This window comes from Pleuronectes platessa, chromosome 13 (genome assembly GCF_947347685.1).
Source record: "Pleuronectes platessa chromosome 13, fPlePla1.1, whole genome shotgun sequence".
NCBI lineage: Eukaryota > Metazoa > Chordata > Actinopteri > Pleuronectiformes > Pleuronectidae > Pleuronectes > Pleuronectes platessa.
The window spans coordinates 1,165,847-1,190,846 of NC_070638.1; the positions used below are offsets into that span (position 1 = coordinate 1,165,847).

General features: G+C 46.2%; 3 protein-coding genes across 3 annotated transcripts in view; 2 read left to right on the forward strand and 1 right to left on the reverse strand.

The window, feature by feature from the left end:
- Positions 1-1,558: 1,558 nt before the first annotated feature.
- Positions 1,559-3,024, reverse strand: LOC128455166 (tubulin alpha chain-like). Its single transcript, XM_053438845.1, has 3 exons — positions 2,845-3,024; positions 2,607-2,755; positions 1,559-2,536 (listed from the first exon to the last, which is right to left on the reverse strand). The coding sequence occupies exons 1-3, from the start codon at positions 2,963-2,965 to the stop codon at positions 1,559-1,561; spliced, it is 1,248 nt and encodes a 415-aa protein (XP_053294820.1). The 5' UTR covers positions 2,966-3,024.
- Positions 3,025-4,164: 1,140 nt separating this feature from the next.
- kcnq3 (potassium voltage-gated channel, KQT-like subfamily, member 3) lies at positions 4,165-14,969 on the forward strand. Its single transcript, XM_053437864.1, has 15 exons — positions 4,165-4,172; positions 6,788-6,878; positions 7,446-7,572; positions 8,133-8,305; positions 8,450-8,623; positions 8,859-8,969; positions 9,063-9,158; positions 9,498-9,592; positions 9,992-10,018; positions 11,710-11,912; positions 12,045-12,150; positions 13,592-13,723; positions 13,814-13,909; positions 13,990-14,077; positions 14,301-14,969. The coding sequence occupies exons 1-15, from the start codon at positions 4,165-4,167 to the stop codon at positions 14,967-14,969; spliced, it is 2,196 nt and encodes a 731-aa protein (XP_053293839.1).
- A 1,608-nt stretch (positions 14,970-16,577) lies between these two features.
- LOC128454463 (HERV-H LTR-associating protein 1) overlaps positions 16,578-25,000 on the forward strand; it is a 15,299-nt gene continuing 6,876 nt past the window's right edge. Inside the window, exons 1-3 of the mRNA XM_053437872.1 lie at positions 16,578-16,728; positions 22,887-22,940; positions 24,512-24,592. Of these exons, the coding sequence (XP_053293847.1) occupies positions 16,578-16,728; positions 22,887-22,940; positions 24,512-24,592 (286 nt within the window). The remainder of the gene's footprint in view (positions 16,729-22,886; positions 22,941-24,511; positions 24,593-25,000) is intronic.

Consider the following 25,000-nt stretch of genomic DNA (forward strand, 5'->3'; position numbering starts at 1 on the left):
TTTGTTAGTACCCCGGTGGAAACGAGTTCTCAGTCGCTGGAATGGTGTGAAACAATTCATCGTAGTTAAATAGATTCTTATTTCTGTATCCTCACGTAAATATGATTCAGAAATAATGCAAAAAAAGACTCACCTCAGCATAAACATGTCCTCATCCGTCATTCTGGTGCAGATGCTGAGGGGTGAGAATGGGAACCCTAACCACACAAACACACACACACACACACACACACACACACACACACACACACACACACACACACACAGACACACACATAAGGTGAGGATTTTCCCGGTCAAACACGTTCTGCATGATCAGCAGATCCCAAGCAGCCTGAATATCCTCCTCTCTCCTCGTACCGCTGAGCCGTCCCACAGCGGGGGGGCCGAGGGGGGCGGGGGGGTGATGGTGCTGGAGGAGAAATCCATCACTCCCAGCATGCCTTTGAATCTGACCTGCTGTCGGGGTGAAGGGTGGGGTCGGGGTCGAGGGACGGTCCCGAGAGAGAGAGAGAGAGAGAGAGAGAGAGAGAGAGAGAGAGAGAGAGAGAGAGAGAGAGAGCTCAGGAGAGATGACTGTAGATTTCTGACAAGGTTCAGCTTCCCTGAGCCTCCGCTGGGCCGAGGGAGGGATCAATGTAGAGCAGTGGTTCTCAAAGTGGGGGGGCGGGGGCACTCTCCAGGGGGGGCGCAAAGTCACAGACAAAAACTATTTTTTGGACTGACACAAACAAATAAAATACTGTTTCGTTCCTGATCCACCAATCAAAAGAGGAGTGTTATCATTTGAACGCGAGTTGCAGAGAGCAAAGACTCCCTCCTTCCTTAGTAAAACCTTCCTGCACTTGCAGCCGGCCTATTCGTAGTCTAATCTAAGGAGTAATTTGCTCCACAGTCTTTTTTAAAAAAAGCTCATAGCCCCAAGAGCTAGCCTTCTAGCTAGCTAACTTCTTCCAACTGCAGCTAGCTCTTTTCTCCTTATCACCGACCTTTACATCCTCGATCCTCCAGCGTGTTGAAACAAATAAAACACCAGCACTTGAACACTATTCTGTGATGTCCCTGTCTACATTGTGTACTGTTCGTTTTGTTAGGAACCATTGCTTAGCAAAGCCTTATTCATTATTCGTGTGCAAGTCGCTCACAGCCACACATACAAACACACTCACAAGACCACAGCGTTGCAATTAGAACTTTATTAACATCACACACACTGTATCAGCAAACAAACACAACTATGGAACATTTTCTGATTAGAAAAGTCAGGCAACCGATGCGCCAGTTGCGAAGAATGATCCTGTTAAAGTAAAGTGAAATGTACTGATATTAAAGCAAACTGTTAATCATTCTCCAGGCTGATCTTCCTTTTCAATATCAACATCAATCGTTAGTATTTTAGGGGCATGTTCGAATAATGATGTGATCAATTGAATTGCTTTTTACTCTGAACTGAATGTTTTTGAACAATTAAAGAGAGGAAACAATACAGCATTAAACAAAAACTTTATTTAGAACATAATGACAATGCTCAGGTAAGTACAGCGGAATGCATGTGTGATTAATACTCCTCCCCTTCCTCATCATCCTCTCCCAAGCTGTCAGCTCCGACCTCCTCGTAATCCTTCTCCAGAGCGGCCATGTCCTCCCTGGCCTCGGAGAACTCCCCCTCCTCCATACCCTCACCCACATACCAGTGCACGAAGGCCCTCTTGGCGTACATCAGGTCAAACTTGTGGTCGAGCCGAGCCCAGGCCTCAGCGATGGCGGTGGTGTTGCTCAGCATGCACACGGCCCTCTGGACCTTGGCCAGGTCTCCACCAGGAACCACAGTGGGCGGCTGGTAGTTGATGCCGACCTTGAAACCAGTGGGGCACCAGTCCACAAACTGGATGGAGCGTTTGGTCTTGATGGTGCCGATGGCGGCGTTGACATCTTTGGGCACCACATCTCCACGGTACAGGAGGCAGCAGGCCATGTACTTACCGTGGCGAGGGTCACATTTCACCATCTGATTGGCCGGCTCGAAGCAGGCGTTTGTGATCTCAGACACTGTTAATTGCTCGTGGTAGGCCTTCTCTGCAGAGATGACGGGGGCGTAGGTGGCCAGAGGGAAGTGGATACGGGGATATGGCACCAAGTTGGTCTGGAACTCGGTCAGATCCACGTTGAGGGCACCATCGAAACGGAGGGAAGCAGTGATGGAGGACACAATCTGACTGATCAGCCTGTTCAGGTTGGAGTAGGTGGGACACTCAATATCGAGGTTCCTGCGGCAGATATCATAGATGGCTTCGTTATCCACCATGAAGGCACAGTCAGAGTGCTCCAGGGTGGTGTGGGTGGTCAGGATGGCGTTGTAGGGCTCCACCACAGCGGTGGACACCTGGGGGGCGGGGTAGATGGCGAACTCCAGCTTGGACTTCTTGCCGTAGTCGACGGACAGACGCTCCAACAGTAGGGAGGTGAAGCCAGAGCCGGTGCCACCGCCGAAGCTGTGGAAGACCAGGAAGCCTTGAAGACCAGTGCACTGGTCGGCCTGGAAACAGAGGGGATATGAGATATTATGATTTTTGAGTAAAAATTTGGATAGGTATTAAATTACCTACCAGTTTGCGGATCCTGTCCAGGACCAGGTCAATGATCTCTTTGCCGACGGTGTAGTGTCCTCGGGCGTAGTTGTTGGCAGCATCTTCCTTCCCAGTGATCAGCTGCTCAGGGTGGAACAGCTGGCGGTAGGTTCCAGAGCGAACTTCATCTGAAGAGACAGAGTCAGTCAGAAATGATTCTACAGTTTGATTTAATAAATCAGAGTAACCGTGGTCTCTACATTTCATGACAGCTTACCGATGACAGTGGGCTCCAGGTCCACGAAGACGGCCCTGGGGACGTGCTTCCCTGCTCCGGTCTCACTGAAGAAGGTGCTGAAGGAGTCGTCTCCTCCTCCGATCGTCTTGTTGGAGGGCATCTGTCCGTCCGGCTGGATCCCATGTTCCAGGCAGTACAGCTCCCAGCAGGCGTTACCGATCTGGACTCCGGCCTGACCAACGTGCACAGAGATACACTCACGCTGTGGAAGGAGAAATATTATTCAACCATGTGCATTTATCCATTTATAATTCTGGATGGAGACGACAACACGCTTCGAGCAAGTAATCACATGTTGTGGACTGTTCATGGAACTAATGCATGATCTGCCTAGTTGTAGGTTCATTGAAGCCTGAAGCCTCATGGTTGGATTAGACAACAGGTCTGCGTCACGTCTGAGGCTGCTCTCAGGGAGGGACCCGGCGCAGGGTCTTAGTTCAGGGACACTTTTACCTCCCGAGTCCTGGAGCTTTCTTTCTAACATCCAGCCCCAGCAGGTGTTTGAACCAGGCGGTAAAACAGGCCTGTTTGCGGCTGAGAGCCCAGAGAGCTCCTCTAACTGGATCAAGGTCCAGACAGGAGGAGCAGGACTCTACAGCTCCACTTGAATCTCAGATGCTTCCTGTTCGAGCTCCACTACGACCACAGAAATACACATTCTGATGCTTCAGGCATTCGGAGCGTCGCCATGTTCACTTCCTGTTTCAAAGCTGCAGCTGCTTTTTGAACTGAGTCAAACTAAACTCCAGATATTTGTGATCACATGATTTAAAGGGTTTTCCTACTCACCATGATTCCTCAAACACTTTAGATCAAATAATGAGAAGACGTTGATTTGCTTCTGGCAACAAGACTCAATCTGTCCTGGGTTTGGAGCAACTGGACCAGTGCAGCCGTTACATGGAAATATTCATACCAGTAGGGGCAAGCTCAAATCGTGGCAGCGGTAGCTCATAGAAGCAGTTATGGTTTCAACAGAACTCCCACAGACATATATAAGCAGCTGCCTTTGATGCCAGAATGTTTATAGGCAGCTGCCTTTGATGCCACACTGTTTGAGGCAGCTGCCTTTGTTGCCACACTGTTTGAGGCAGCTGACACAGTTCCCACGTGTTTGTGGGCAACTGAAGCTGTTTGTGGTTCTTTAAATGAGATATATACAGGTTTATGAAAGTTTGTTAGATACTTTCTTAGCTCTCGGGGGTTGGATTCAAATTGAATTAAGAAAAGCTCCAGATCTATCAGATCCTGGTTAGGGGTTAGGGTCAGATAAAACGATTATGCATGATCTTGGTATCTATGGATAGGTTAGAACTCAAAGACTGTTTTCCCAGTATCAGTTACAGTGTGACTGATACTGTTCCTGAGTAAACTGTGATAAAGCAAATAAAAAATGTACATTTCTATCTTTGCATTAAATTTTATATAAGATGGTGAATAACTCCATTATAGCAATGATGCACAGAGATGCCACTGCTCATATAGCAGTTTATTTACTTATACTGTACCAGTAGTACACTTTCCATTTATATTTATTCTCTATAGGCTGAATAAATGTATTCTGTGTCTTTGTGTTACAAGAAAGCAAATAGAGACTCACACAATTTTACTTTCCTATTGCTTGTAAGCCATTTACAGTTTTATTTACTATAATAAATGGACTTGCCCAAATGCATTAAAAAACATTTGAAATAGACTTGTTACCTGTTCAACTTCAAAATATTTGTATGACTTATGAACTGCTATGGTATAAAAGCATCAGTGCATACTAGACCAGTGGTTCTCAAAGTGGGGGCGTGGACACTCTCCAGGGGCACAGACAATTTTTTTGTTTTTTTTAATTAAATTAAAAAGAAAAAAGTTATTAAAAAAGACAGACGACCTGTCACTGGAGAGTGAAAGCTCCCTCAGTGGCGAAATGCAAGGTGCTGGACTGACACAAACAAATAAAATACTGTTTCGTTCCTGATCCACCAATCAAAAGAGGAGCGTTATCATTTGAACGTTGCAGAGAGCAAAGACTCACTCCTTCCTTAGTAAAACCTTCCTGCACTTGCAGCCGGCCTATTCGTAGTCTAATCTAAGGAGTAATTTGCTCCACAGTCTTTTTAAAAAAAGCTCATAGCCCCAAGAGCTAGCCTTCTAGCTAGCTAACTTCTTCCAACTGCAGCTAGCTCTCGGTGGGGGGGCCCCAACTACCCCTAACCAGCTTTGGGGGGGGCCCGGCTTGCAAAAGTTTGAGAACCCCTGATGTAGAGAGAGGCTGTGCAGGCCGGCTCTCATCACTACTGACCTGACCTTTAACAGAAACACACCAGCTCCCTCAAAAGGACCAATAAGGTAAATTCACACTTTGCTTTCATTTTACACCCTCTCTGATTTCTCTCTCTATATATGTTCATAGTGATCATTTGCCTTAGGAATTAAATTCAGTGGAAGGTCGAATGTAGAAGAAGAAGTTGATGCTTTACTTCCTGTTGATGTGACGGACATCAACAGGAAGTGAAGCCTGATTGGACAAAGTGTTTGAAGCCGGACAGGAAGCTGACTGTGTTGCAGATCAGTATCTGCTGAATCATATTGAGTTATCATCTCTGTCCTCTGGGTAACTTTGAGGAGAAACACTCAGATTTGATTTAGGAGACAGGAAGTCTGGTATAAAACACAATTTGATGACGTTTGAGGGTGAAACACACACATGACATGGTGGGGGGGGGGGGGGGGGGGGGCTGCTTGGTCTTTACTGTCACTTCCTTCAGGTGAATTATGTCAAACCCTTCAGGCTGTTTGGCTGTGAAATATTCATGCTGTTATGTTTGTGCAGCACTTCAGAAACTTCTCCGACATGTCAACACTGCTTAATGGTAACACAACAGACCATGAATGATTTAGGAAGCAGAAGAAAAGGGCGGAGCTTCACAGAAGAACATCTATCCAGATCCAGTGTTTTATTAGATCTTAGGATCATAACGGCAGGATTATAGTTATTTTCCATAAAGCATTAAGGTACTTACAGGGTGGTTAACTCCAGACTAACTGGAGCACAACCAGGCTGTAGTGTAGAGTACAACATTTAAATACCCATCTGTGTGTGTGTGTGTGTGTGTGTGTGTGTGTGTGTGTGTGTGTGTGTGTGTGTGTGTGTGTGTGTATCCAGTTACTTCCAGCTCTGACGACTCTGAATGTCTAAGTCAGGATTAAACCGTGTGAAAGTGAATATTTGAGCTAATATGATGTGAAGGGAGTTTTAACACGAGATATAAAGTTTATATCAGCCTTTATCATAAACTGTAAATAAACATGGGCCACGAGGACATCTTGTGTATTTAGAGTCTGAGCCTTGAGTCCTCAGCCGACACTCTGACTCTTCTTCAGTCTGACCGTCTCACCCCCTGACCTGCCACTCATCACTCCACTGGATGTTCACATCTGAAACATTAGAACTGAGGGAATCACAGGTTCTTTCAGTTGTTCTCCAGCTCAAATGAAACGTTTACCACAGTTTAATGATCCTGTTGAGTTGATGCACACCTCCTAGTTCTCTGATTTGTTCAACAAATTACACAAACAACATATAATTACACAAACAACATATAATTACACACACATATATATTAATATATATATATATATATATATATGTATGTTACTGATCCAGTTAGTGTGGTTTATGATTCTATTCGGATTTAAAAGCATTAAATCAGAACCTGTGGTGATAAAAGCAGCTTATGTACAGTAAACAGTAGAGGTGTAGCTCCCTCTAGTGGGGGGATAACCCGCTGCCTTGTGCTGGAGCCTGAGTTTCAAACATGATCTGATTCAGGCGCTGCTCAGATGTTACTGTGTTTTAAATATGATCTGATTCAGACTCTCCGGCTCTAACTCTGCTTCACGTTCATGTTTGTCATTTCTCTCTCTGCAGGTTCTTAATCGTCCTGGGATGTTTGATTCTGGCCATTCTGACAACTTTCAAGGAACATGAGAAGGCGTCTGCACACTGGCTGGTTATTCTGGTGAGAGGACTCAGATTCATATTCTGTCTTATTTCATATGTAGTGTCCTTGAACCCCAGAGTCCCTGGTTCCTGCTGGGATCTGGATTTCAAACATGTCTGTGTTTTCCCTCGTGAACCTGAACACGTGTGAACAGACTTGAGATCAGCTGTCGACTCTCTGACGCTGTGACAAGTAGAAAGTGACTTGACTGAGTTTCTCCTCCGGCCCTGCGGCTGCAGTCAGACCAGGTTCAACCCAGCTGTCTTCTGGTGTGAAGTGCTGGAGCTAGAGCGACATCTAGTGGCTGTGGAAATCTAACATAGGAGCTTTAAAGCTGAGATTTACAAAGTTACAGATTTGTTCTTATAAAACACATCAAATGACTGAAAAACACGTCTCTACTTAAAATAAAAAACTCTTTATTTTCTTTATAACATTGCAGCTGAAAGTGTTTCAGATCAAACTGCTTAATACAAACAGAGAAATACATGAAAAGGTGAAGAAAACCAGCAGGGTGGAACAATACCATTGAGTCCCAGTTAAAAGTCTTTGTAACGTCCTTCCTCCTGATTGGTCTCCACACAGGAAACCTTTGCCATCTTACTCTTCGGAGCGGAGTTTGCACTGAGGGTCTGGGCGGCAGGATGCTGCTGCCGCTACAAAGGATGGAGGGGACGGCTGAAGTTCGCCCGCAAGCCGCTGTGCATCTTAGGTGAGGAGGAGGAGTCAGAAAAATGAATGTCACCTTATTGGCTGAGAAATGCACGTGCGTTTCACACCACTTCATTTAGAGACTTTATAGAAACTACAATCTGAATCATGTTAAAATAACCAGAAGGACGATGTGGGGCACAGGTCAGACTCATTTACGATTTGATTGGTAGAGAATCTGTGACTAGGGTTGCAAAATCCTGGGAATATTCAAAGTTGGAAACTTTCCATGGGAATTAACGGGAATTAACTGCAAATTGTGTGGGTAATTTATAGTAACTGTATTTACCTTGTCATATACAGACATAAATATAAACATTTTGTTTTGTCATAGGCTGATTTGAGCCCTGAGGAAACTTTGGGCACTTGACTATATGCTTCTGGATCTGTGTCATTCTTAACATAGGTCTTTGTAGAGCATTTGCAAATGTACACAGCCTTTCCTTCTACATTGGCTGGAGTGAAATGTCTCTACACATGAGATAGTGGAAGTGTTCTGTAGAAGAAGATGAGAAAAAAGCTACAATAGCCTAAACGTGACTTCCTGTCGTCCTGTCCCAGACATCTTCGTGCTGATTGCCTCGGTGCCGGTGGTGGCCGTGAGGAACCAGGGCAACGTGTTGGCCACGTCCCTGCGCAGCCTGCGCTTCCTGCAGATCCTCAGGATGCTGCGCATGGACCGGAGGGGGGGGACCTGGAAACTGCTGGGCTCTGCCATCTACGCCCACAGTAAGGTAGGACCAGGCTCAGTCAGCTGAGCTCCAGATGGCAAGAGAGAAACAGCTGAGAGCCAAAAAGCCAAAAGGGTTCAAGTGACAGGTGAAGGAGAGGAGGACGCATTAAAGTGTGTGTGTGTCTGTGTGTGTGTGTTTCTGCAGGAACTGATCACAGCCTGGTACATCGGCTTCCTGTCTCTGATCCTGGCGTCTTTCCTGGTCTACCTGGTGGAGAAGGACGACGTCTCCATGGACATGTCCAATCAGGACAACCCCACCGCTCAGCCCAAGCAGCAGGACTTCGACACCTATGCGGACGCTCTGTGGTGGGGGCTGGTGAGTGTCCATCATCTCATTCTGTCCCTCGTCTCTGAAGAGCAACGTTATTCAGGAACAAACCTTTTCTCGCTCACTGTCTGTACATTTATTTCATGTACTTCTGAATGTGCTGGAGCCAAACTGGTCCCACAGCCAATTCCCACCATGACCGGGCCGCTGGGAAAGAAGAGGACTGAAACATTAAGAAGTCGATTGTGGGAATCTTGACGTGTTGTGTTTGTCTCCTCTGCAGATCACTCTGACCACCATCGGATACGGAGACAAAACCCCGAAGACGTGGGCTGGGAGACTGTTGGCCGGGACCTTCGCCCTGATCGGCGTGTCCTTCTTCGCTCTGCCTGCAGTGGGTTCACTCTCCCGTCACTGTCTCATGTCCACTGTCCTCCCGGTGTCTACATGAACTCGTTTGACTGTCCATGAATTTGTCTCGCTGCAGGGGATTCTGGGATCAGGTCTGGCTCTGAAGGTCCAGGAGCAGCACAGACAGAAGCACTTTGAGAAGCGCAGGCATCCGGCCGCCGGGCTCATCCAGGTGAGACGCGACCTGAAACCCTCAACTCACGTGAAGCTAACATGAAAGTGACTGACGCCTGCATTCTCTCTAATAACCAGCAGGGGGCGACTCACTTTATAACGTCTAGTTTCAAGTGTGCTTCAAACAGCTGATGTTCATTTAGTAAGTTACGATCATTTAGAGTCAAGCAGACCTTAAAGCACCGGATGTGTTTGGGGGGGGGATACCACAGTGTGATTGACAGCTAGTGCCGTCCAATGAGTGCAGGTGGGCGTGTCCTCCAGCTGAGATGTGCCTGATTCCTATTATACGTCATTTTAACGGTGATATGTTTTTTGTTGTGTTTCTGTCGTCCAGTCTGCCTGGAGATATTATTCCACCAATCCGGTCAGAGACGACCTCATCGCCACCTGGAGATTCTACGAAACAATCATTTCTCTTCCCTGTTTCAGGTAAATCTGTCTTTTACATTACATTACATCACATTACATTACATTACAATTACAATAAGTGCATTCAGTGTCTATGAGAGGCTTCAGCATCTTGCAAAAGGACACTTCAGAATGGGATTTGAGCTGCCAACCTTCTGATTGGAGGATAATTGCTCTACCCCCTCAGCCGCAGACTCCCATCCATCCATCCATCCATCCATCCATCTATCTTTCATTCATCTATCTATCCTAATATGTGCCTGGAAATAAAATATGTGTCGACTGAGACTCGAGTGTCAAAAGTTTTATTTTAATAAAGTTATGATTGTGTGACGCAGCTTTCAGAGCTTCTCAGCGGTGACGTGTTTGACTCACAGTTTGACACTTGGTCTGTCCTCTGCTCTTTGTCCCCGTCCACAGGAAGGATCACCTGGAGGCCATAGCGAGGTAGGTCCCAGTCTACATCACACAGAGCTCAGGCTGCAGGACCCGGGACAGCTCTTTAATTTGTCCCACACGCCGGAAAGTCTAATCACTGTTTCCTGCAATATCCTCCGATATGAATTCACTGCTGCAATAAATCTGTGGTTAACGGTGGTAAATATGAGAATCGTGATATAAAACGCTCGCTCTTTTACAGCGTCGGCTTCCGAATCAGCTGCTTTGATGTCATTTGGGTGGAGAGACTTTTTTTTAGAAACCTATTAGTTTCTAACCATTAGTGACGTTTCAATTATAAAAGACAGTTTGGACAAAGTAATTAGAGGAAGAGACGAGGCCGTTGGGTTTGATGGAAACTAACGAGTCTCTCCATCAAAACGATCACTACTGCACAGTGTGTGTGTGTGTGTGTGTGTGTGTGTGTGATATTAGACCTTTCTATCAGTTATCCACTTGTCCTGGGAGGTCATTGAACACAACACAGAGAGAAAATTATATCCCTTTTGACTCTGTTTGTGTGTGTGTGTCTGTGTTTATGTGTGTGTGTGTGTGTGTGTGTGTGTGTGTGTGTTGTTGTCTTTGTTACCTTTGTAGTGAGGACAGTGTAACCACAGTGAGTTCAGTTTGTTTAGTTTATTCTTTTACAGTGTAAAACATACCAGGAAAATAGGAGAACTTATGATTTAATGTCTATTTTAACAGCAGGTGTTTTAAGGTTGTGTCAAGATCCACTTGTTAACACGGAGATAAACAGATTAATTCTTTATATTGTCACTGCAGGTCCGTGCAGGTGTAGTACACCGAAGTGTGTGTGTCTCTGGAAACCAGAGCTGAGGGAGATAAGAAGCACTTCCCTGTTGTGTGTCCCTGCTTTACAGAGAACCAGGGGATAATCAGGTCTAATATTCTGCTCTTTATCTGTGGAGGAGCTGCTCTCCTCCTGTGAAGCTTCCTATTCTGCAGCCTCTCAGCGCCGTAATCTGCCGTCACCATTCCGCCCCCGAGCAACATAGAGACTCATATTGTGTGTCTGCTGTGGGAGCAGAGTCTCTGAGAACGCTCCACGTTTCAGAGGCCTTGTTCAGGCATCCGTCGGCTCCGGTTACTCCGCCTCTCTGCCTCTTCCAAGGCACACAGGAGTCTTATTTTACCCAGGGAGCTCTCGTCTTTGTGCTGCCAAACATCGGCAGCCATTGGAGGATAAAGGAGACCAATCTCCTCGCAGCTCTTTGAGGCCTCCTTCTGCCGGGAGAGGGGCATTGTCAGGCTGAGCCAGAAGAAGAAAAAGACTTTATCTCCTCTGTGAGAAGAAAGTCAGACAAGAGGATGATTCCAGCTTTTTGTTTCTTGGTTTAAAAATTGATCTTTTACTCACAGAAAGAAACAAACCACAGCAAAGGTGCAGGTGTAATCCAGAAACATGTGTGTGTACCCTCAGGTTATATTACATTAAATATTGCATTTGTTTCTCAATTCATAGGATTTGTGAGTATTTCTCTGAATTTGGGATCCAGGACAGGATCAAACAGTCTGATGGTCATATGATCAAAAGCTCCAGAACAGGAGATAATGGAGCCTGAGCTCAGATTCTGTCACCACCTCACTTTGTTTTATAAGAACTTGCATCTCAGTCTTTCAATTTGAACATTTGTTCGAGTCACATGACTTCATGTCTTCTCTCTTCTCGCCTGTTTCAGCCAAAAGATGAGTTTACTGGAGCGCGTTCGACTTCCCAATGCCAGACCATCATCGGGGGGGCCGGGCAGGAGGCTCACAGGTCACAGCGACTCCATCGAGGAGAGCCCGTCCAAGGAGCCCAAACCCGCCGGCTTCAGTAACCGGGAACGCTTCCGCACCGCCTTCCGCATGAAGGCCTACACACTGCGTCAGGGCTCTGAAGGTACGGAGGACATGAAATCAAAAGGTTTAGTCTTCGTACAGGCAGTGAGCTGGAATCACATGGTTATTAACTGTCCTCAGTTTGGTAATGAACTCGTCCTCCTCTGTGATTTCTTGGTTTCGACTCGTCCAGACTCCGGAGGTCTGGCAGATCCGGCCTTAGAGGAGCGGGGCTTCCCTCCGGACATCCTCCTGGAGGAGATGATCCCCACGCTGAAGCTGGTCATCAGGGCTCTAAGGTCAGGATCTCCAAATGCTCATCAAGATGTATCATCCTGATCCTGCTCCATATCTTTTAGATATTCTGTCAATACACCAATAATGATCAAAGCATGGAAATATATGTGTGAGCATTTCATGTCCACTTTCTGTGACGGTGATGAATATAAAACCGCTGGTACTCAGACAGCACAGAGGTTTGATACCAGCCCCTACAGGAGTGTGTGGGCTGCAAGAAGTGAAGGCACAACTCATCCAAGTGCTGGTAAATCTACAGGAAACATCTCTGACATAATGCACGAGGGCCTGTGACATGAGGAATTAGCAACCACAGACTCTTGAAGGGTTGAAGTCCTCTCAGAGTGGGAGCTCTGTGGAACCAAGGAGCTCACTGGGCGATAGGAGACTTTCAAAGAACTGAACGATGTTTGGTTTGATCAGATCCAAACATGGACACGCCCAAGTCCAAGTCTTTCAGGGCAGGGCAGTGAACCCCAGCTTTCCTTCACTAGCTGCTGTTTGACAAACGTCTATTAGATGGACAGTGAAACCAGGTGCTGGTAAAGATCGGTGAGTAAATCACATCCTTGACTCCGAGGCCAGGATACCTGAAACACATCCGGATCTCAGGATCTTGTTTCTGAGCGAGTGTGAGATCAACATCAGTGGTTTTTAAATGTTCGGTCCATCCATCATCTATACCGCTTATCCACAGGGCGAGCTGGAACCAATCCCAGCTGACCTTGGGTGACCGGGATATGAACTGGGAACCTTCTTGCCGTGTTCTCAAGTTTTGGGTAAAGTCCCAAAGAATCAGATCACAGACAGAAGCAGCCTTAATTATACTTGCTAGTGGAAGCACAGTCTGTCCGAGGACTGTGGACACCTCAGACAGATAGTTGTTCATGTTCCTTGACGTCCACTTGGAGGAGTGCATGTGCAGTTGGCACCCTGGTAATGAAGTGGACTCACGGAAAGAACAAATTGGCGGGGACAGGAACATCTGCACCTTGTATTTACCCTCTGAAGATAATGTTTATGTCATGTGAACATTAACGAACTCGCAGAGGTGGAAAGTTTAACACGAGCTTGGACGGAGCGAGTGCAGGTTGTCCAAATGTCCAATGAAGATCATGGCAGACCGAGGAAGTGCTCGAGGGATTTCATAAACCCATTTGGCCTGTGGACATCTTGGGATCTTCCAGGAGGACCTGATGGACGTGGCCACAGAGACGGACGTCTGGACGGCTCCCTCCACAAACAGCTTACGAATAAACGTTGGCGTCTATTTGTTTTTTCCAGAATGCTTTGCTCAAATCTTGATTTGTTGTTTAAGTTGTGCAGCGTGAAGCTGTCGTGTAATACGTTAGAAAAGAAAACAAGATCACCAGTGTATTACAGTACAGTACATTCTGTCATGTTAATATCCTAAGTGGTGAATTTGAACTCTCTGTCTCACAGGATCATGCAGTTCCTCCTGAACAAGAAGCGGTTTAAGGAAACTCTGAGGCCTTATGATGTCAAAGACGTGATCGAGCAGTATTCTGCCGGGCACCTGGACATGCTCTGCAGGATCAAATACCTCCAGACCAGGTCGGCAGCTACATCACAGACGTCTGATGTTGTTTGAGTGAGGTCAATGTCTCCTCTCCCCCGGGCTCATCCTGTTTCTCTTCCTTTAAGGATCGACATGATTCTGGCTCCTGGACCCCCCCTCACCCCGAAACACAAGAAAACTCAGAAAACGCCCTTTGCCTATCCGCCGAATCAGTCGCCCAGGTACTGTGCCGCTGTTCTGTTTGTTTACCTCGATCAAAAGTCTGTGCAGTGCTCATCCACTCAGTGTTCCTCTGTTCCAGGAACGAGTCCTTCATCACCAAAGCTGCCTCCATGCCGGACGCCGACGACCAGAGCATGATGGGTAGATTTGTCCGAGTGGAACGACAGGTGAGGAAATGAAAAGCATCTATTGACTAAGTGAAAAACGTGATGTTGTTTTCCAGCTTTAGAATTTTGGGGAGGACGTCCCAGGTGTTTGGAAGTTCAGCTTTAATGTGATGCTGCTGATCTATTTCCAGCTTAAGTCCAAAATGGTGGACGGCGTGGTATTCGTTTTACTTTTCAACCAACAGGTCAGTTCTGGTACTACAGTGTTTCCTCTCTGTCTCAGGTGGAGGACATGGAGAAGAAGTTGGACTTCCTGGTGGACATGCACATCCAGCACACTGAGCACCTGCAGGTGGACTCTGCCGGCGCCGCCCACATGACCCTGGAGACCTGCGACCCCACAGGGACCGGTCCGATCAGACGGGTGTTCTTCAACTACGAGCAGGCGTTTCCACACATGTCGTACAAGGGGAATCCGTACTGTGGCCGGGGTGGAAGAGGAGGCGGAGAGGGGAGGGGGTCAGCAGGAGGAGTCTGTGTACTTCCAGATCATCAACCCCCGACGTCCCACCTCTACCAGCGCAACCCCCCAGCTGCCATCCCCACCTACGCTGAGCGTCCCACGGTGTTGCCCATCAGCTCCCTGCAGGACTTGTCCGTGGGGCTGGGCAGGACCACAGGGGGGCGGGGGGGGGACTCCCCTCTCTCGATGCTGTCGGTGAACCACGAGGAGCTGGAGCGCTCGCCCAGCGGGTTCAGCATCTCTGGGGAGCGAGAGGGGGAGGACGGAGAGGATCTGTCCACGGGGGGAAGGACGAGACCCAGGCCCAGCTACCTGGCGGAGGGGGAAACTGACTCTGAAACGGACCCCTTCACTCCCAGCGGGGGGGCCCTGCCCCTCTCCTCCACGGGGGAGGGGTTTGGTGACGCTGTGTGGAACACGCCACCCTGAGGGATTTGTGTTACTTCACAGAAATCCACGACTCTGAGTTAAGACCTAGAATCAAACCCATGCCTCTAAACCCAAATCAGTTTGGGTCAAATCTCTGGATCGACTTGGAGTGCAGGTGGGTTAATCCAGTGCTGCTGCAAGGTCAAGGTCAAGGTCATCGACCTTCAGAGGCCACAGACGATCTCATCCACCGACCGCAGCACCGACAGAGCCCTGGCCTCCAGACTGCCCAGAGACAAAGGGAAGCCTGACCATTTGTAAAGTTCAACCCTGTACAGCGCACTCCTCAAAAAGATTTAGCTGAATTAAAAAGAACATTAATATACATACTATATACACCCGAAAGCTTTATCGCTGCAAAGCCAACCGCACTGCATGAAACGCATGCAACTTCTAGTGTAGACAAAGTTCAGGTCATCAGGAAACGGAAAGGAGATCGAATGGGTACATATACTTGCTATGCCATTTTGTAACACTTATTTTTTTATATGACAACATTTTCATTGTTTTTTGCATGGTTTGCATGATAATGCACCATTGGGAGGGGGGGGGGGGGTATTGGCTGGAGCGTGATACTAGAACCAAAAGTCTCCTGCCTCTTGTTTTGTACGTTGTTTGGTGTGTGTGTGTGTGTGTGTCTGTGTCTGTGTCTGTGTCTGTGTCTGTGTGTGTGTGTGTGTGTGTGTGTGTGTGTGTGTGTGTGAGACTTGGGTAACACTGGTTAGTTGCTGGCAGACGTGTTTCACCTCCTCGTCTCTTCTGTCTCTGTGTTTTCTCACCACCGTGCTCTTCACTTGTTTTTCACCACTTCATGAATCCAAACTTTCCACTTGAAAAACACAACAAAAAAAATGTAATCACCAGAATTTAAAACGTTAAATCTCTGCTGCTTCGTTGCAAATGAATTCAGGGATATAAACCACCTGTAGGTCTTTAGTTTACAAAGTTCTCTGAGCGTCTTGAGGCTGAGTTCAGTTCATCAAGACTTGACTGGAATCAGATTTATGTGATCGATGAGAAATAGCAGCTGAAATTCCAAACTTTGATGCTTCCTTAGCCAAAAGAATGAGTGGAAGTGGAACTGGCTTCACTTCACTAAAGACACAACTTATTGTGTTGTTGATCTTGTTGATTTGCAGTCGTTGTGAGTTTATTCCAGACACACACATCATCTTTCACCACTAGAAGCCCCCGACTAGTATGTCTGCTCACCCGTTTCCTGTGCTCTGATTGGCTGTAGAATCATTTAGATAATTAACTGCCAGCTCCACATTCCCATTATTATGAATTCATATTAATAATGTTGAGATTACAAAAAGAGCAGCACATCTTTAAAAAGTGAAAAGATGGAACATAATGTGCTCACTGCTGCTCTAAACTTTCCAGTCATGAAAGTGACACTGAAGTCAGCCCTGTATTGTAAAGTGTAAAGATGCTCGCAGGTGATTGGCTGAGGAGGAGCACCAGTTCTCCTCCAGAAGCTTCACAGGAGATCACGTATAAACCTAAACTGCATTTACTACTTTAGATTTAGGACGACACTGATACTGAATGTAACCTCTGAAAACCAACTATATCTACACACTTGAATTATTACACAGTTATAGCATGTTCAAGCACCTTCAGAGTCAGCTGACGTTTACAGAGGAGCCTCCACACCGGGCTTCAGCTCCCACTGGGCTCGTGTCCTTCAAGAAGAACTTCAACCACATCGGCTTGTTCGTGATCCGCAGCAGGTGTAACGTTCGAGCGCTGCGATGTTAGCTTGAAGGCTAACACGCAAGTTAGCATCACCTGGTTAACTCCATGGATGTTTCCATTAGCTTTTGGATCATTGTAGACGATACATTTATTACGGCAACATCATCTTCACAAGTTAACACAACTTTTTATGATATTAGAAGATACAACTACCAGAAGGGAAAAAGCTTGTGAGAGACAAAGGTCACATGATACCAAACATCGCCACGACTAAGATTTCAACTTCTACAAAGTCAGCAGCATTCGGAAGCTTTGAAACATGAACACCAGTGAGTTGATTGATTTTCATCTTTGGCCTGATGACGTTTTAATGTCCTTCACAAACTCTGTTGTATATAATTATTATTTTACATAATTTCTACTGAGAGAACTCGTCAACGTCAGGACGCTGGAATCAGACGCACAAAGATTATTTCTGTTTTCTGGGTTTTCTGTTGATATCTTTACGTCTTGAGCTCATCGAAAATCTGTCGACTCCTAAATTCAGACATGATCAGAGATATGATGTTTGTTTGTTTACATCACTTTCACATCCGTCTCCCTCCTGGGGCAAACTCCACCCGCCTGGTGCTCCGTGCAGGTTAAAACAAGCGCTACATCATCCTGATGAAACCCGGTGTGGAAGCATTGATTAGTAAAGTTGTCAAGGTGAACCAAACACTTATTTACTTACTTATATCGTTATTATCTACTTAACTACTTGTATTCCAGTTACTATCATTACTTACAGTATCGACTGAACCGTTCACTTCCACCACCAGGGGTCACCACACAGAGATACACAGATCAGGATGATCCCTGTAGACGCTCATTCATTGAGCCTCTGAAGCAGGAAGCATCATCACCCACGTCCTCCTTCTGTCTTTAGTGTCTCATCGTCTCATCCCGAGGACACACAGCAGATTAATGTCCATCTGTGTCCTCCTGTCCTCATTCGTCCTCTGTTTGAAACTCACAGCTCCGTCTTTGCTTTGTGAAATACTGATTCGTAGCTTCGTGACGCTTTCAGCTCGTCCACCGAGTTCGAACACGAGTCCAGCTGCACAGGAACCTGAAGGTGTCTCTTCTTCTTTCTTTTGATGGTTTAGTTTTGATCTGTTTTCCTTCCTGTTCACGCTGGAGTCGCTCTCTCTCGTTTAGATCTTTAACACCAGTGGTTTTGTTGCCTCGTGAAAAACATTCAGTGACATTTCCAGAAACTCTCGTGAGGGTTCATCGCTTCCTTTTGAAATGTGGCTTCCTTCCTTTCTTCACGGGCATTTATCAACCACACTGGTGTGTTTATGGTCACATGGCTCGCTACTGTTAAATCAGATATTTTAATGTTTTGTAAACCTTTGAAGAGAAAAAAAATTGTCTTCCAAAGACACAAAGATACACTGGAAAGAAAAAGTGATGTTAGCAGACACAGTTGATCTGAATCCTGGAATGAATTTTTTTTTCAGATTTTGATTTATTTCTCCGACAAACCTGAATCAAACCTCCTCAGGAATATAAAACAGTTTAAATAAAGATTTAGAAACAAAACTCTGTCTCAACTTAACAGAGCTTTTTCAAATCAGCGATAATCTGTCAATTGTTACTTTCTTAAAACAAATAAAAGTAATTATTTTTGCCTCTTTCCAAATTGAATCAACATGTTTCATTGTTTGTCCTGATGAAAGTGCAATAATCTGCCTCCTGTTATTTTATGAAACAACTACAATTGTCTTGTGTTTTTAAAAAGGGTCTTACGACAATTGTGTTGTTACTCGTGAGCCCCCCCCCCCCCTCCCCCCCAAACAGGGGAGCTAGCATGACTTTTTTCAGTGACAACACGTTTCCAGTTACGTTTCCTGTCCACTTTGTGTGTGTGTGTGTGTGTGTGTGTGTGTGTTCTTCTCAGACATGATGCTGTGTTGTTTCGCTCTTTGTGACCACTTGTTACTCAACATTGTGTTTTACATATTTTCACCATCGATGTCATCACCACATCAGACTCCTGACAAATAGAATAAGAAATCAATGACACACAAAATCATATGTGACAGAGAAAAGTCAACCAACATGGCTGACCCATGTTCGAGCTGCACACTAAAGCCTCGTTTATTGGAAATTACCCTTTAACTGTTAATTGGACAATCAGCATTAAGCTGTTGTAAGAGGTGTGATGGAATTTAGAGTAAATGGAGACAAATTATTCATATTATTTGTACATGTCTCGTCCAGGTTCTGGTGCTAATCCTGTTCGAGTCCTTTAGTGAAACGTTATTTATCCCAAATCTACACGCAAGTCGTTCAAACACTATGAATTGTGTTGAGTTTCGGTGACACTTTGTGGGTCAGCTCAGTTTCTGGACTCGTACCTTCAACCTCTGGAACGTAATAAACTTCACAGTCTTCACACTTTTCCTCCTGCTGCCGTCCTGGAGGCTTTTCTCTTCTGAATGTAGAAACAACTGAGGAGAAGCTCGGACCTGCAGCAGTTTGTTGGACGCCTGCAGGAACACAACTCACAAACAGCCAAACACACGTGTTTCACTTCTACGCACAGTATCAGAAAGATTTTTTCTTTATGAATCTAAAATCTTTGTAGGTGACTTAAATCTAAACCCTGCCCCTGTCTTTCAAAGCCATAACCTGGAAACACACATTTTCAACCCAGTGTTGCCCTCTTACACGTGAACTTAACATATGTGGAGACTTACATGTGTGTGTGTTTTACTTTCTTCATCTGTGTGTGTGTGTGTGTTTGTGTGTGTGTGTGTTGTTGTCGGTCCGTGCATCGATTGAAAGGAGCACTTTATGGCATCTGTGTATTCAAGAGGGCAACAGTGTTTACTGCGATGATTCTGTCGAGGTCCCATTCACTGAACCTACACACCGAGCAATGCACTGACCCACACATTCTACACAACCTGTCATTTCACAGACATTTTGATTGCTATGAATTATTTGTGCCTTTGCCTTCTGCAGTACATTTCTTTTCGATGTCATTATTTTCTACTAAATGCTTTTTCTGGCTGTGGCGGTTGAAACACGCGGCTGGTGGTGATATCCTGGTGGGGGAGGGGGGGGGGGGCGTTTACACGGATCCTAACTTCCAGTCTGTGAGCGACGCTAACGTCTAAACACACCCTGGGTTCCTCCTTGTGCTGGGTTAGCATTTAAATTACAAATTAAAATTAAAAATTTCAGCAAACAGAGCTCAAGTGTCAGGATAGAGGACCAGAGGAGAACAAATACAAACAGTTATTGGTTTTAACGAGGTTTAGATCGTTTTTAAGATAAATCAATATCGTTATTACCACAACGGAAATCTTCTCAGTTTGTGTCCAACGTTGTCTTTGTCACATTTGTGAATCAGATGAACGAAAAATAAACATTCTGAAATTAAATAAAATCTGAAATGCTGCAGCACCTCAGCATCCCTACGTGTTGGAAGGCTTTAGCTCCTGATAGCTCCTGCTCTGTTAGATGTGCAAAGCAAACATGTTAATAAATAATATTCATTAAAACCCCTGAAAATATCCAATAAACAACGACATTAATAAAAAATAACTTATTTCATAACCTGCCTCGATAAACAGCATCAATTACATGACAATGACAAATAGTTAAAGTGCCAAAAAAGTGCCAACTGTGTTAAAAACAAAGTGTGTAACATTAAATATCAACATATTTCTAGTTGCACTGTAGTTGCAGCCTTTGTGCTTTGGCCCCTTGCTGGTGATTGGAGCAGAGAAGGTGTTGACCCTCAGGATATCACGCTCAGCTTCCTGTGAACTGACCTCAGCTCAGTTTGAAACTCTTCTGTTGTTCTTCAGTTTGAAGGGAAGTGAACTTTACACCAGTGGCCTTCACAGCTGTGCATCATTCTCTCATTTCTCATTTCTATTCTGTATTCGATCACATCTTTCTTTCAATGATATAATATGCAAATGTATTCTTACTTGATTTTTTAATTTTTTGTCTTTTCAATTGCACCAGTTATTAATAAAGTATTGAATTGAAAATTGCGTGTGTGGACTTTGTGTGAAGGTGAATAGAGACGACACCGTTTAAACTTTATCCTCAAAAGGCTTTGAACTAAATGGACGTTAGCTTCTGCTTCATGTCAGTTATATATATATTAACGATATATTTACAATATAATAACGGTATAATAACTATGAAGAAGTCTCAACGTCATGGGTTTAGTGTCGGGATCTTTTTACTTTTGCAAAGTAAGCACTTTAATTGCTCATTTACAGTTTGATTAGAGAAGCTTGAGAAATATCATAAAAGTGATGACACAAGTTTTCATAAAGCCTGGTTGTGAATAAATTAAATACATTCGTGCGAATAAATAACATACACTGCTCATATATGTTAATCAGGTTTATGAGGGCGATGAGGTCATGTGACGTGTCAGGGTGTCCTCCATATAAACAGGACGTCCAGGCAGTTTGTAGAATCTGTTAATTGTTGTTCTGCGTCTTTTGGTTGTGATTTTGAATGTGTTGTTATGTTGTGTGTCTGTAATCGCTCAGTGTGTCTTTGTGTTTACATTTATTATATCTTGTCAATCAGGAGCATCCGGTCATACTGGGAGTTAGAACAATGGCCCACAGACAGAGCCCAGTGATTCCATAACTCTGCTCAATTTCTTACTGGTAATAATCATCAGCTGAATGGGCGTCGACTCCCAGTGGGCAGCTGTTCCCAGACCATCAGCAGTTTCCTCCTCTGCCTGAATGTGACCCCCCCCCGCCCACCCCCCTACACACACACACACATTGTTCACGGATCCTCCCCACGGCTCGGATGTCGTTCCAGGAGCTTCTCATTCACCTGAACCTCATAACCTTCCCAGCAGGAAAGACCAGTGTAACCAGTCTGATAAATTAAAACCAGTGTGGCTCGTCCACGATAATAAAAACATGATTTTGTGTATTTGGGGTTTGATGCTGTGAAGTTCACAGGAGCTGGTGACACTAGAGAGAGTTTCAATACATTCATAGAAATCACCGAATTATTAATTTCTCTCTCTGCACCGTAACTTTTTAACTTTTCTATCCGAGTTCATATCAATTGATTTTTTCTGTATCTGATATTAAAAGATTTGCTGAGGTTACACTTCATGATTGTGTTTTTTATGAGATGTTTTCCTCTTTAAATATAATAAAGATAATTCTGCTGCTGCTGCATCGGACAGTTTAGTAGAACGTGTCTCCGGGTGGTTGTTGGTCAAACTGTGGAGTCTGTCTCTGATGAGGGACGTTACTGATCCAGAGCCAGTTGTGAATGTGCGGCTTTGTGCTCTGCAGCCCCCCCCCCCCCCCCCCCCCCTGATGACAGCACTGGAGATCCATCCTGATGACGACATCGTGCAGGACCCAGAGCACGTTGGTAAAACTCAACACGCCCGTCTGACAAGAGGACGTGTCCCCGACTCCAGCAGAGACACCGGCTGAGGACGAGACACAGAGACAAGAGGAAAGTCCGTCTTGTGTCTTCCTTGTTTCTCCTGGGGACAGCAGATCTTCAGCCGGACCATGGCAGCTTCACAGAGAACCACACCGTCTCCACGCTGCTGGTTAATCATCTGGCTTTCTACTGTTTCACTCCTCGTCTTCTTCATCCCAGGTGGGTCTGAACTCTTCTTCATCAAACACCTGTTGGGTCTTATGGTTGCAGAAGCTGTTTGAAAAGTGGAGGAGCTGGTTTTTTGAAAGTCAGCAGGTGGTGAACTCCCTCCACACGAGGAGCGCCTCTAATCAGCTGCTGGTCAGCTCCCAGTTCATGTTGTGGTTCTCAGACGTCACTGGTCACGTTAACATGCTTCCTGTTTGGCTCCTGGTTCTGAAGCTGAGTCTCTCTTCGTCTTCTTAAATCAGGAGCGAGAACTGTGGAGACTTGATGAATGAAATGTCCTGAAAGTCGAGTTTTACTGTTTCTACTGCATTGAGAGTTTTATATTTCCAAACGATAAGAAACCTCCCAACACGGCAGGAATCAGGAATCAAGCTCTGATCACATTCTGAACTAATGAAGCTGCAGACAAGTTGCTTCCCTTCAGCAGGAGGACCCAGGTCCCAGTCAGTTCTACTCTCTCTGCAGAGTCCTGGAGACAAACACTTCAAAACAGTCATAATAATAAATTAATCACCTGTGACATGATTTTTGTCTCTGCAGCTTTCAGACACGGACAGGAAGTCAGACACAGACGGGACGTCCTGGACTCCACAGGTACATTCATCACTGCTTACTTTTTAGGTTTCAGCTCAGCTCCCCTCACAGACTCCACTGGGTTCACATCCCAGATGTTTCAGCTCCATGTCAGGAGAGGAAGAGGAGACGTGTTGTCCATCTTGATTTACATGATACTGTCTGTCCCTGATTGTCTTTCACATTAATACAGCAGACAAAGAAAAAAGTTCTGTTTCTGTGTCGCTGCGTTTAGAGAAACTTCCTGAATAACTGCAGCGCTCAATCTGAGATTAATAAATGTTAACATGGTTTTAATAAATGAGACTGAGCTTCAGAGGGACTGGAGTTAGCTGCACCCCAGTGCCCAGTGTCTCCAGTGCCCAGTGTCTCCAGGGCCCAGTGTCTCCAGTGCCCAGTGTCTCCAGGGCCCAGTGTCTCCAGGGCCCAGTGTCTCAAAGGCCCAGTGTCTCCAAGGCCCAGTGTCTCCAGGGCCCAGTGTCTCCAGTGACCAGTGTCTCCAGGGCCCAGTGTCTCCAGTGCCCAGTGTCTCCAGGGCCCAGTGTCTCCAGGGCCCAGTGTCTCAAGGGCCCAGTGTCTCCAAGGCCCAGTGTCTCCAGGGCCCAGTGTCTCCAGTGACCAGTGTCTCCAGGGCCCAGTGTCTCAAGGGCCCAGTGTCTCCAGGGCCCAGTGTCTCCAGTGACCAGTGTCTCCAGGGCCCAGTGTCTCCAGGGCCCAGTGTCTCCAGGGCCCAGTGTCTCCAGTGCCCAGTGTCTCCAGGGCCCAGTGTCTCCAGGGCCCAGTGTCTCCAGTGCCCAGTGTCTCCAGGGCCCAGTGTCTCCAGGGCCCAGTGTTTCAAAGGCCCAGTAACTCCAGTGCCCAGTGTCTCCAGGGCCCAGTGTGTCCAGGGCCCAGTGTGTCCAGGGCCCAGTGTCTCCAGTGCCCAGTGTCTCAAAGGCCCAGTGTCTCCAGGGCCCAGTGTCTCAAAGGCCCAGTGTCTCCAGGGCCCAGTGTCTCCAGGGCCCAGTGTCTCCAGGGCCCAGTGTCTCCAGTGCCCAGTGTCTCCAGGGCCCAGTGTCTCCAGGGCCCAGTGTCTCCAGTGCCCAGTGTCTCCAGGGCCCAGTGTCTCCAGGGCCCAGTGTCTCCAGGGCCCAGTGTGTCCAGGGCCCAGTGTCTCCAGGGCCCAGTGTCTCCAGGGCCCAGTGTCTCCAGTGCCCAGTGTCTCCAGGGCCCAGTGTCTCCAGGGCCTAGTGTCTCAAAGGCCCAGTGTCTCCAGGGCCCAGTGTCTCCAGGGCCCCAGTGTCTCCAGGGCCCAGTGTCTCCAGGGCCCAGTGTCTCCAGTGCCCAGTGTCTCCAGGGCCCAGTGTCTCCAGGGCCCAGTGTCTCCAAGGCCCAGTGTCTCCAGTGCCCAGTGTCTCCAGGACCCAGTGTCTCCAGGGCCCAGTGTCTCCAGGGCCCAGTGTCTCCAGTGCCCAGTGTCTCCAGGGCCCAGTGACACTTTCCTGTGATTTTAGAACATCCTGCAGTTATTGAGCCACATTTTTTACTGAAGCTGTTAATTCCATAAAAGAGATCAGATCCCAGTGACTTCACTGTCTGCTTGTATTTCCCAGAAGTCCCAGCAGAGCACATCGACCCCGCTGCCATCGACCTCACCCCCCTCGTCAATACTTTGATCAATTCAAGCCAATCGGGTACGTTGTCATAATATCATTCATGTGCAGATCGATTCTGAGCTGTAAATCTTTCATGTTCCACATCATGAATCCTCTGTGGAGACAAGCTGAAGGTTCAGTGATGTCCGTCCCCTCGACTGATGGTTTGAGTCTTTAGTTGAGAGATGAGGTGTTTGTGTGGAATAATCCTGTCGACAAAACATCTGCAGGATTATTCTTTTGGATAAATGAGATGAAACTTGGTGGAAGGATGTGGATCAGAGAAGAAATCACTCAACTGGGCTTCAGATCAGAATCAGGGGACAAGTCCAGGAGCTTTTATTTCCACAGTTTTAAACTTTCTTAAATGTGTTTATAGAATAATTCATAAATCTTGATGAAACAATCTAACATGTTCATGGGATGATATTTAGAATGTGTGTGATT